At 32.9% G+C, this 13,290-nt stretch overlaps 1 protein-coding gene across 1 annotated transcript; it reads left to right on the top strand.

The window, feature by feature from the left end:
- The first annotated feature begins 2,290 nt into the window (after window positions 1–2,290).
- Window positions 2,291–7,267, top strand: LOC132756292 (large ribosomal subunit protein mL41-like). Its single transcript, XM_060747323.1, has 3 exons — window positions 2,291–2,319; window positions 4,277–4,374; window positions 7,013–7,267. The coding sequence occupies exons 2-3, from the start codon at window positions 4,333–4,335 to the stop codon at window positions 7,208–7,210; spliced, it is 240 nt and encodes a 79-aa protein (XP_060603306.1). The 5' UTR covers window positions 2,291–2,319; window positions 4,277–4,332; the 3' UTR covers window positions 7,211–7,267.
- The last annotated feature ends 6,023 nt before the right edge of the window (window positions 7,268–13,290 follow it).

The raw sequence follows: 13,290 nt of genomic DNA, 5'->3' as shown, positions 1-13,290 counted from the left end.
GTGTGTGTGTTTTTATTTATCTCGTGCGCACGAGATACTATGTCATGGTCACGAGTTATTAAGTCGTGGCCACGAGATACTATGTCGTGGCCACGAGTTATTAAGTCGTGACCACGAGATAGCTAAGTCGTGGTCACGAGATACTATGTCGTGGCCACGAGTTACTATGTCGTGGCTACGAGATAGCTGAGTCGTGGTCACGAGATACTATGTCTTGGCCACGAATTACTAAGTCGTGGCCACGAGATATCTAAGTCGTGGCCACGAGATACTATGTCGTGGCCACGAGTTACTAAGTCGTGGCCACGAGATAAATAACCAATCAGATAACACCATTTATATGAATTTCCCTGATTAACTAGACATGTGCTCTGGTACAAGAATGCCTTTACTTCACCAGTCTGTAAAAGTGCCGTTTATACAACTTTTTGACTGGTCAATAATTTTACATTTAGCGTCACTGTGACCCTGATTTTTTACCCAATGACCTCGAAATTATTAGATGTCATCTACTGATCAGGTGCAATGATCTTTCTGGGTTATATAAACCATCTTATCTCTTCTAAATTATTCATCAGACAAGAATTTTACATGAAGTGCCATGGTTACCTTGACCTGAAACATCCTTACAGGCTATCTACTGTCCATGGGCAATGTCCCTTCCAAATAAAATAAACCAGGACTTATTCCTTCTCATGTTATCGTATAAACAAGGTTAACAGGCCGTAGTACGTACAAACTGACCAATTCGACCCAACAAAGGGCTATAGTCAAAATTAATGTCTGATGGGCCTTGGAAGGTGACTTTCTAATATGATCCTAAAGGCAAGTTCAAAGTGAATATCTTCAGTAATTTCAAAGATTAATGTTGCATGTAAAAGTAAGTTGTAAAGTTTTAAAAAATCATTATATATATATAGTGTATTCTGATTGGTTAATTATCTCGTGCGCACGACTTAGTTATCTCGTTCCCACGACTTAGTAACTCGTGGCCGCGACATAGTTTTTTTGTGGCCACGACTTAGCTATCTCGTGGCCACGACTTAGTAACTCGTGGCCACGACATAGTATCTCGTGCGCACGAGATAAATAAAAACACACACATGCACCTTTGTGCCACCGTAGATATGTCCTAAAAACACATTGTATATCTATATACAAGGCTTTATTTTCCTGATGTATATACTGTCGCGGTTATTGTAAAATGTAACATCCGGAACACAAAAAATATACATAAAAATATACATAAAACTATACATAAAAACAGGAGAATGTGTGACAATTATATTGTACCCATAAAATAGAATATAAAGTTATGACTAGATTCTTAATAATAACCGAAATCTATTCTTCATTAACAAAATTTCTATGAGACTAATGATACAACATTATACTTATTATGTGCATGTTGTAATTATTTCTTTATAAAATAAAGCAAGGTTTTTTAAATATGATTTGCTTTTGCTATTCATAAGATCTTCAAATTTCAATGCATTAGGATACCTATAATAATACGGTTTAATAAAACGTCTAATATTAACAAAATGTGAACAACAAAAGAGATAGTGAAATTCGTCACCAAGTTGGTTTGACTCGCATAAACATGTAAAGTACATGTACGTAAATTTCTCTCTATATATAGGAATCTACCTTTCTCAATTGGCATTCATACATCTAAATTATAACAAAGCTGAAGAATGTTGCGGCTTGCCAAGGAAATAATGTTAAAATAATCTTCGAATTCAATTAAAAAACATCAGTGGAGTCCCTTTAACAAGACTTTTGAAATTAAGCGGACTAGGTACAGATTAACTTAATAATTAGGTAAACCAAGTTCGTCCAAAGTATCCTTAACAAAAGAAAGCCTAATATCTAACATATACAGAGTATGCAGTCTTTGTCTCATTATACATTACATCTTTCCTGTATTTCTGTTGCCTTGTAGCTAAATAAGTTTCCTTTGGCTTCAATATACAATTCCAAGCGCCTGTATGATACTGATGTTAAAAAAATTGGAAATGACGGGAAAACAAGTCTTACTGACCCTAAATCGGAATTTTTCATGCACAAAACAGCTTAATAGAAATAAAAAGTACGGAAATGACTATGTCAGATATACTAACATCTACGAAGAGCACCCACGATCAGGTACGAAAGTCCATTGCAAACGGCTTAATGAATACAGGATCGAACAACATTCATAAGCACAATCAAACAAATATGTATCCTGAATGACCAGGCAACATACAAGGATCTAGGAAAGAGAATTAGAAGGAGAGAAGACATGCGACCTAGCTCAGCGTTTAGCAGCAAAACACAGTAAGTTGTTATATTTTTATAGTAATCCAACCACATTTTCTAGGCTTTGACATATCGGAGTTTGCTCCTTTTTTTTGTTAATATTTATAATTTGAATAGTAACTAGATACTCAACATCACTAATTCCGCGTCATCACTTATCTCACGGTAATGGCAAATCATGTGACCAGTGTTAGCGTACGATAAAATTGGTCAGAATTGACATATTTTATTCAAACACCTTAACAACAAAGTTTTTGTGCAAAATAATCTAAATCTATAGATTTTTACGTAAAACTGAACAACTTTGTACAAACTTCTGCTAAAAACAACAATTGTCCATTAAATTTGTGCATACGTCTGAAACAATCATCATTTTCTAAATGTTCTTGTTTGTTGAAAAAATAAATTTTGAGTTACAATGTAAAGATACTTTTAATATTTAAAATTATGCCAAATAACGTTAAAAAATTTTAACTGAAACATGAAAAAACTGAAATAAAACACCATTACCGCGAGTTTAATGATGACATACTTTTTTCAAAATGGCCGACACACGGTCTACATCTGACAAATTAAAACTAATTTTGATTGAATATATTGTTGTTTCCTTGTGCCATATAGCGGAAAAATGACTAAATGATACAGTTTATGACAGTTTTTGTAGTGTAAATTTATTGTTTGTGTTCTTTACTGTTTTAAAGTGTTAAGTACCGTGAGCTAAGAGGAGCACAGTATACTAACCATTTCTACATAATTTTATAAATTATTCAATACTTTTAAGTTTGTCCTTTATGTAAATATACCTAAAATGATGATTTTGGTCAAAAAATATACACAAATCATCAATTTATACACTGTGAACGCCAGTAAGTAAGTATCAATTTATACTTGAGGCAACAAAATTATCAGCATGCCCATTCACGCTCTACAAAGTACAATTATGCGTAAGTCACGCACAAAATTCTACATGCAGGTATGAAAGATGAAAGCTGAATATATATATACTGCCAAAGTCAAATCAGTTAAGGCTTTAGCACGAGACCGTTAATTTATAAATTATATTCATAATCTACTCAGGTTGACAGTCGTTACAGACTTGCAGAGACCGTCAGATGGTTGTTTTTGCAGACACCATCGATAAGCAGGTCTCATGCGAATAACCTGTATTTATAGACGCACTGAAAGCAATACGGCATTGTTACTGTACATACATTATAGGGAAATATAATGTAAAATATCACTAGTCTAGCCAATCCCTTTCATGTATTGATGTAAGCACAAATCAGTCAATTGCCTACTGTAAAAAATTGTTCATGTTTTGAAGAATTGCCCATATTTGTCAGTTATTGAAGTATTTGTGATATTTTACTTTTGATCAATAAGCAACAAAAACATTGCATATTTCCATTTTAACTATCATTCTATACATGTATTAATTAATTAATCTTGTAACAATTGTTTATTGTTCACACCAGCTGATGTGGAAATAAGAAAGAATCCCAGCCTCCCAAATGTATGATTGCCGGCATGTCTCTTTTATGTAGCTATATATTGACGTGCCAAACCTTGGTTCTGAGATATTTTTGTTGTGGGGCAGAATCTTGCTTTTAGAGGCGAGATATTGCCCAGACACGAAAATAGCACAATATCTTGTCGTGCAGTACAATTAAATGGACTATGTAGCTGGCAGACAAAGATAACACATTTGTCACATCTTTTAATTATACTTTGTAGAAATTATGTTTTGGGTACACTTAAAACTATTATCTGGACATCTGAATTGAAGGGGATTCCAGAATACAGTTTTCTTCTTCACAGACTCATTTAGAGATTTGAATACAGGTAAAAGGTGGTCAGAACGTTACAGCTGTTGATACTAGGTAAGAGGTATAAACAATAGAAAGTACAATTAAATAAGCTATCATTATAAATTCACCAGTACTGCTCATATGTATTTCTTGTTTTATATCTACAGGAGTTCCAGCCGTTGGTTTTGTCAATAGAAGTGGTGTGTTTAAAAGGGTTCCTGAAATGCAAACTGAATTTATAGTACCTGACCTCAAAGATTTTGAGGTAAGAATCATTTTAAGCTCTTTTTTTTTTCAAAGAAAAAAATAGAGGTATTGTTAAAGTCATGGCAGCATTCCCATTACAATCTGTAAGCTTTAGCCTTGATAATTATTGGTGTTCAATCATACTTGGCCCCAACATCCTTTGGGACAAGACCTAGTAGACAAGACTAAACTTGACTTTCATTCATATGTGATCTAGACCTTCAAGGACAAATGTCTAAATTTTCCTTGATATTTGCTGATTTCTGCTATTGGTGGGTATAACTTAATTATGAAAGTGGTTATTTTTGAATAGATTGTCTTCAAACTTGAAGACAACAATCTTTTAGGATAAGCATTCAAGTTAATCAGGCAGACTTTACCCTTCACTTATAAATGACCTTGACCTTAAGGTCAAACTTATGAAATTTTCTCTCTTTTGCTGTAACTAGCGATAACTGTGTTATTAAAGAATGTATTACTTCATAATATAATATAAGCTTACCACAGAATATTGGATCTCCATCAGTATATGAGCCTTTTTATAAAACACTTTGTATAACCTTGGAAGTTGTTTGTATTTGAATGGGCTTCAGTTGAAAGCTATTTCGTTTGTAAATTAAACTTTGATATCAGCTGACCCAGATAATTTGATGAATTGACATGCTTTCTTGTCCTTGATGTACAGCTATATAATTTGGACCATGTGTAAAACTGAACATTGAACATAATGGAAAATGATTGGTACTGGGACAAAACAACAAGTGTGGCTAGACCTACCAATTAAAATTTATAATAAAAGAAAAACTAATTGTTTTCCTTATTTTCAAAAAAATAATTTGTTTAAACCTTTTATTTGTTTGCTTTTAGAAAAATAAAAAGTGGAACCTTGAGTGTTGCCCAGGCCCAGCGGTGGCTCTTGTTAACATCAGTTCTGATGTACAGTAAAATTTTAAGATAGCAATTAGCATAGTTACTATGCCTGGTTTGTCCTTTTTCACAATGACTTTTTTCCACCCTTTAGTTCTTCCATTTCACTGGTGTTCTAGCTTCAGCTGGGGTTTAAGGTCACTTGGGCAAGAAATCAATGCTTTGCCTATTAAACCCCCACTTAAAAATACTGTGATGGGGTGATCCCTCTATATGTACATCCATTTAACCTTGTCAAATCAATATCAGGCCCTAATGACAGGCCAGTGCTTATGTAACTTGGTTGGGACCTTTCCAAGGCAAAAAGATTTTGATACTGTGTAAAATCTTTGCCTGATCATTTACTTGGAAAAAAGCACCGGTTTAACGAACAGGTATTCGGCGTGTGTCAAAGACCATAATGACCACCCTTCCCCTCTCCCACCATCCCACATGCTACAACCCTACTGTGGCCGACAGCCTTATTAATTAAAAAAAATTTTTTTTGATGACTATGTAAATTGTGGTTTTGCAAACTTGGTAGAAAAAAGCCTACCATTTTGATATTGAGGTCATTAGGTTATACAGTGACCTTAGGCTTATGATATCAATAACAGGAGTCATAGGTTTGCCAAACTCATTAGGTTATGGTAAAATACAAAAATCTTGCAATTATGTTGGGGGCCATCTCAAAACATCACAGAATCAAACTTTGAAAAATAAGTACTAAATGAATATTTTTAGCTCACCTGTCACAAAGTGTAATGGTGCGCTTTTGTGATCGCTTTTCGTGCGGCGTCCGTAAATTTTTACTTTAAACGATATCCTCATAAACCACTAACCCAATTATATCCAAACTTCACAGGAATGTTCCTTTGGTAGTCAACTTTAAAAATTGTTCCCAAGCAGATTTCTGGTTGCCATTACAACCGAAAGAACAAACTTAAAATATCTTCTTTTAGAGAACCGTTAGAGCTAGAGCTTATATATTTGGCATGAAACATCATCTAGTCAGTGTCTACCAAGTTTGTTCAAATAAATGCCCTGGGGTCAAAATTGGCCACACCCTAGGGGGTCATTATTTTTCCCTTTAATTTATACATATATAGTAAAAACTTGAAAAAATCTTCTTTAAAAAAACTTTTAGAGCTAGAGCTAACATATTTAGCATGAAACATTTTCTAATAGGTGTCTACCATTTTTGTTCAAATAAGGGCCCTGGGGTTAAAATTGGCCCAGCCCCGGGGATCATTGATTTTCCTTATATGTATATAGTAAAAACTTAAAAAATCTTCTGTTAAAAAACCCAAAGAGCTAGAGTTTAGATATTAAGCATGAATTATCAACTAGTGAGTGTCTATCAAGTGTGTTCAAATAAAATCCCTGGGGACAAAATTGGCCCCGCCCAGAGGGGGGGTCATTGTTTTTCCCTATATGTGTATAGTAAAAACTTAAAAAATCTTCTTAGAGCTAGAGCTTAGATATTTATCATGAAACATCTTCAAATGGGTGTCTACCAAGTTTGTTCAAATAAAAGCCCCTGGGTTAAAATTGGCCCCGCCCTGGGGGGCCCATATACAGTTGAGCGATTTCAGGGCCATTATGGCCCTCTTGTTTATATTCTTCTTAATCTATTGAGAAACTAGCAAATGTTGATAAGTATACATGTAATATGACAAAAGTTATAATTTTACAATGTACCATTGCAAATACATTGTAAAATAATTTTCCTTGTTTTTCTCATATTTCAGCTGCAGCCATATGTGCCCTATGATAAAGTAGCCAATATAACAAAAGGTCAACATACTGCACGAGAATATTTTGATGCTGTGTATGCTGACAGAATTAAACAAAAATTTTATGCTGAAGAAACAGATCAAGAAAATATTGACACTGAATCATTCTTAAAAGACATGTTAACACAAAAAGATGAAGTGAAGAAAAAATAATGCTTTTGTAGTGATAGATTAATAAGATAAATAATAAATAAAGTAATCAACTGTTTACTTTCTTTGCTGTTATGTTATTTAGCTTATCAGAATGGCAAAATAAGGGTGAACTTTGTCATGTATATATACAGTGAAGATGCTTGGGGTCCCAGCTTCAGCTATGGTCTTCTGTGTCACATGTACAAACAAATTTCTGGCAACTGAGGCCATGTGGTTTAGTGTTTTGACTTCAAGTGGACCTCTATAAAAGTTACATAAATCATGCCCCTTTAGTCAATATCATTCCCGACCTTTGGTCATATTTAGACTTAGTATCACCTTATGCTACAGTAGTCAAAATTGATTTTGCTGCGAGTGTCACTTAGTTTATATAGACTTAAAACATATTAAACAAGAAATGTGGAACAACACATATGCCCCCTTTCTAGCCCTTGACTCGCATAATTGGTAATTTTGTTATAGAAACTTGCCATAAATGGGTACATGGAAGTGTTCAATAAAAACAATTATGGAAAAAAATAGAATAATGAAGACTTTGTGACAAAATGTTTTCAAGATAATGAGCAGAAACCATTTTGACATTTAAGGCCCCTATGACCTTGACCTTTGAACTAATGACCCAAAATCAATAGGGGTCATCTAATAGATATGACCAATCAATATTAGAAATATGAAGACTTTGTGATAAATTAAATAGCTTTCAAGATAATGAGCGGAAACCATACTAACATTCAAGAACTCTGTGACCTTGACCTTTGTAATAGCTACCCCAAAATCAATAGGGGTCACTTACTAGTTATGACCAATCAGTATGTGAAATATGATGACTGTGGTAAATAGTTTTCAAGATAATAAGCGGAAACCATTCTGACATTTAAGGCCCCTGTGACCTTGACCTTTGAACTGGTGACCCCAAAAGCAATATGGTTCGTCTGCTGGGTTAGGTTATGACCAATCAATATGTGAAATATGAAGACTGTGATAATTATCTTTCAAGATAACGAGCTGAAATCATACTACCATTCAAGGACCTGTGACCTTTGACCTGGTAACCTCAAAATTCAATAGGGGTCATCTACTAGTTATGACCAATCAATATGTGAAATATGAATACTTTGTGATAAATAGTAACCAAGATTATAAGCAGAAATCATACTACCATTCAAGGCCCCTGTGGCTTTGACCTAGTGACCACAAAATCAATAGGGGTCATCTACTAGTTATGGCCAATCAATATGTGAAATATGAATACTTTGAGATAAATACTTTTCAAGATAATAAGCGGAAATCATTCTGACATTTAAGGCCCCTGTGACCTTGACCTAGTGACCCCATAATCAATAGGGGTCATCTGCTGGTTTAGGTTATGACCAATCACTATGTGAAATATGAAGACTTTGTGATAGTTATCTTTCAAGATAATGAGCTGAAATATTACCATTCAAGGACCTGTAACCTTGACCTGGTAACCCCGAATTCAATAAGGGTCATCTACAGGAATGGAATATGCGACCATCAATACATTTGAGATAAAATTATGAACGGTTCAACCACGTCAATTATCAGGGAAGGACTTAGAAAAAAACTAGAGAAAATAAGAATTCCTAAAGAAAGTCCAATTTAACAACAAAATTTAAAATGTTTCATGCTCGCTTTGTTTGAGCCTGTTCATGGACGGTACCGTCAAGTGGAAACTACCGACCGGCTTAAGCACAATTCAACAAAATGTCAATCTTTACAAACGCTGTTTGTGCACCGATGTCTTTGAAGTTCTTGACATGACAGCTAGAGTAAGAGGCCTACAAGCGGGAGATATGATAATGTTGTGCAGCCATTCTCCCATAATTGAAGCACTTTTGGTTCACAAAAAATGAAAAATCTGACTTTCATAAACAACGTTTTCTATGATTTGCTTTTAATGTTCAATACCTTGGACAGATTGTGTGGAAGTTGAACACACACCATTCGCTCCGTTTGTATACTGAAAGCGTTTGAAGTGAGTTACTGAATTACATTGTTACGGAACATATATATACCATAGGAATTACTTTGGAATTATTGTTTAACTAACATTTTAAATTAAACAATCCGAAAGAATATGCATTGTAAAGTTGAAGACCAATGGTTACCTTAAGCAAAAATATTTCATGTCATATCTTATTCTGAAACTTGTATACTTCGTATTTGAAAAGCTTGTATAAGCAAATATTTTCGTAACTAAAGATTGACATTATTTCGATACAATGCACAAACAAATACTGTCATAAAAGTTCTCGAATTATATCTAAAACAGAAGCAGAAAACAAATCAAACATAACTTTTAATCGGTGTAACGTTCCCAAAAAAACTTCGCTGCACAAATGTTCATCAAACAGTCCTTATGATCTGTTACGGAACATAGGTGAAAAATTATAAAACATAGGATTTATAACTCAATATTTTTACTCTTTAAAATTACTTTAACAATTTAAATGTGGTATCTTCACAAACAACAATAATCATAAAACACTGTATCAATTAAAAATAACATCAACAGTTTAATTTAGTGAGTAGTGCAGGAAAAGATATATGTTACGGAACATATGTTATGGAAAATAAAATTTTATGTTTTTTTCTTAAAATGAACAAGCATTCTTTTCTGTCACTTTCATTTGCTTTATTTCTGCCTAATTTACACAAATTTGTTTTGATGTTATAATGTTTCATGTAGTTCTCTCTACATTTTCTTCTCCAGTGCTTTTTCTTTTTTGAATGGGAACATACTTTTTTCTCCTTTCTTTCTCTTTTGAATGATTTGTTGTTTTCCCCTCTCTGCTTTTGTCTTTTGTATTTCTGTATTTAAAAGCACCATTCTAAAATAGAAAATCGTTTTATATTATAAATTTATTAACCTTGATACATGAACATCATTAAAAATATTATTTTTATCATGATTTAATTATTAATATAACAATTAAATAATAATCATCATTTTTATCCTTATTACATTAATATCTTTATTGATAGATAATTGTAATTCTAAAACTTTTAGATAATGTAAGTGACATAATGATACATTTTGGTATTTTATAGATAGTAAAAAACATAAAAAATCATATTCAAACATTTATAAATGCTATGTTTCGTAACAAATTTGATATGTTCTGTAACGGAAAGCTGCATTCCTTACAACACAATACAAATCATGTCTAAGACTTCCAGTTAATATTGGACACCATTTTCGTATATCTTTATAATGAAAAAACTAACTGGAACAGTTTTTATAAACAAACTGAATATTTGTATTATGGTGCTGAAAAAAGATGATAGAAGACTATGCTTCCGTAAGAAATTGCCTTTGACTATTTGATAAACTGTGCACTTCTTTTTCATCGAAATATGTGTTCCATGTTTGAAACCAATCATTCATTTCAAATTGTTAAATAACTAAGGATAAAGTACATATATGACATCAGATTATGATCTCAAAATAATTAACTATGTTCCGTAACAAATCTTTTAAACAGGTAAAAAAAATTAAATAGCATCAACTTGCTACTTTTGACTTTGTGGTTTGCTGAAAAAAGAGCTTGCAATCGATTTTAATCAGTAAAATTTCTCATGTAAGTAACATAATTGTGAAAATATCGTTATCAAATCAAAACCACTGGTTGCCAAAATAAAGTACAGTGACTGCCAATTACCTCCATTTGCCCAATTGTATCATAAAAGTCAATTAAGATGTTGCATTCATACCTCTTAGTGACGTATCATTGGGAGCGGTGATAGGCAAAAATGTCACACCGTCAGTTGAACCGTATACTGTACCGAAATTCGGATGATCGTTTTGTTACGGAAAATAGTCGTTATGGAAACATAGTGAAATTAGACTTCTACGGGTCAGAGTTATCACATTTTTGTGCAAACGACATCTCATTTTGGTGTTTTTCATTTAAAGAAATACAAAACAATATTTCAAATTTTTTATTTGATTGGTATATTGTATATTTAAAAGTATACACCCGTTACGGAGGCATAGCATTTTAAACGCGACATTTGAATTATTTGCAAAAAAACGGTTTGAGTTAAAATGTATCATCGCAGGAGTCTAATTTATCAATTTTATTCCAAATATAGTCTTTTGATATTGTTTTGGGTACAAATTTGAAAGAATATAACACATCTCAAGATCATTTTCATTCCAGTTTAAAATCGTTACGGTACCATAGTTGCATTTCGGCGACAGCAACATTTAAAGAAAATCATGGAAAATAAGGGTCTCTTTCTCGAACTTCTTATGTTATTCTGAATCTATTATCAATACTGTATTGATTTTAGGCAAAAACTTGTTGGAAAACATGGAAATGGATTATTTTTTTCACCAATCTTAAACGTTAATTGGTCAAGCGACAGCTATTTTTTGCAGATACTATAGCTTTTCAGTTTAACATAAATGAAAAACGAGGAGCTTCTACGCTACAAAATTAAGTTAAGCTGCTGAGAACATCCCAGTGTACTTATTTCAATGTTTGTCACAAATGATTAAGCTCGTCTGTACATTTCACTACGATTTGAAAAGAGGAGACAGGAATTATTAAAAAGTGCTTCAATTATAGGAGAATGGCTGTGACATGTCGTAAACCTTATCCCCATTTTACCTGCCCATTAATGCATTTTCAGACGAAGTGAGCATTGGAAAATCAATAAACTAGCTAGATAGTTTCATCAAATGTAAGAATATCAACTTACCTGGCGGTAAGTACTGTATTAAGTAAAACAATAATAGGTGCATTGTATATTACGTTTGGGTAAGCAGACTTAAAAAGGATAAAAACTTTTTGGAGCACACAATATCATTATAAAGCCTGGGACATACAAAAGATATGTTAAAACTATGTCCCAGATAAAGCATACAATTTCTATATCTTTTATCGTAAAAGCTCAACCTCTATAACTGATCGAAGAGTTTGGGCAACAACAAAAAAGATAATATTTGCCTGTCCATGGCAAAGAAACAGGCTTGGAGATACATAGGTAAAATATATTCTGACTTGTTATTGGTAAATATATCTTTATTCTTCAGTATCGGGGCTAAAAGATGTCAGGTCAACTCATCCTGTGATCAGATTCTCACCTTAAATGGTCAACTCCTCACATTTTTTTATAAATAGGTATATAGTAGGTGGAATTAAATGGTTTTAAATCGCTTTTATATATAAGAAAATGGTTTAAATCAAAATTTAAACTGAAATAAAGTATGTGTTATCGAATTAAATATGGTTATTAATAAAGTAACATGTGTATATAGATTTGATATATACATGTATATAGTGCTGACTTTGTTTGTCTGTCTGTCTATCTATCTTTCTGCCTGCCTGCCTCCCTTTCTGCCTACCTCCCTCCCGATAATGTCAAACCCCTCGCGGGGACGTAGACGTATCTGCGCGTCAAAAATGGCAAGAAAGTTAAAAAGATTAATATTACATTTTGAATTTTTAGGTGACAAGCATGTTAACTGATCATCAAAGTGCACGTGAATAGGTTTGATATAATGATGTTTCAAAAACATGTAATTTAATTTGTAAACATCCAATAAAGTACAGATCAATAATGATAACGGGAAATATACATTAGCTAGATATTGCTTTAAATTTATTTTGTTCACCTTTTTACTTCCCATAACAAAATAATATGTTGACAAATTCATATTGTATTCCACTTTTTTTACTTGACATCTTTCTCCTAAATTAATAAAACTTTACCGTAATTAACTTATAAATAGTAAGTATCTCGGCCTGGTGTCAAATTTAGGAATTTTCTGGTAACCCACGTACATGTACACTTGCTGTTACTAAGATTTTTGTTATAAAAGATAAACTTTTTTGAAATGAAAGGAAATAGGTGACGAATTAGGGAATAATCTAACCAAGGGACGATTTGATCTCGGCTACAGTTGACGAAAAGGCAGACCAGTTTACAACGACCCGAGTTGTAAATTGTGACAGAAGCTTTTATTACAAATTAAGCTCCATATCTTAGTGATTTGTTTCGCTAATATAAGATATAATTTCACAGTTAAATGTTTTTTATTTACGAGTTAA

Source organism: Ruditapes philippinarum, unplaced genomic scaffold (assembly GCF_026571515.1).
Source record: "Ruditapes philippinarum isolate M1 unplaced genomic scaffold, ASM2657151v2 ctg8369_1_1_1_1, whole genome shotgun sequence".
In the NCBI taxonomy this organism is placed as follows: domain Eukaryota; kingdom Metazoa; phylum Mollusca; class Bivalvia; order Venerida; family Veneridae; genus Ruditapes; species Ruditapes philippinarum.
The sequence above is the reverse complement of the archived record's forward strand: the minus strand, read 5'-3'. Positions and strand labels throughout refer to the sequence as shown.

Excerpts from the sequence above, each read along its gene's own strand:
- LOC132756292 (XM_060747323.1), top strand. The coding sequence starts at position 4,333 with ATGCAAACTGAATTTATAGTACCTGACCTCAAAGATTTTGAG. Across the intron at positions 4,375-7,012 it reads CTGACCTCAAAGATTTTGAG|CTGCAGCCATATGTGCCCTA; the intron begins GTAAGAATCATT and ends CTCATATTTCAG.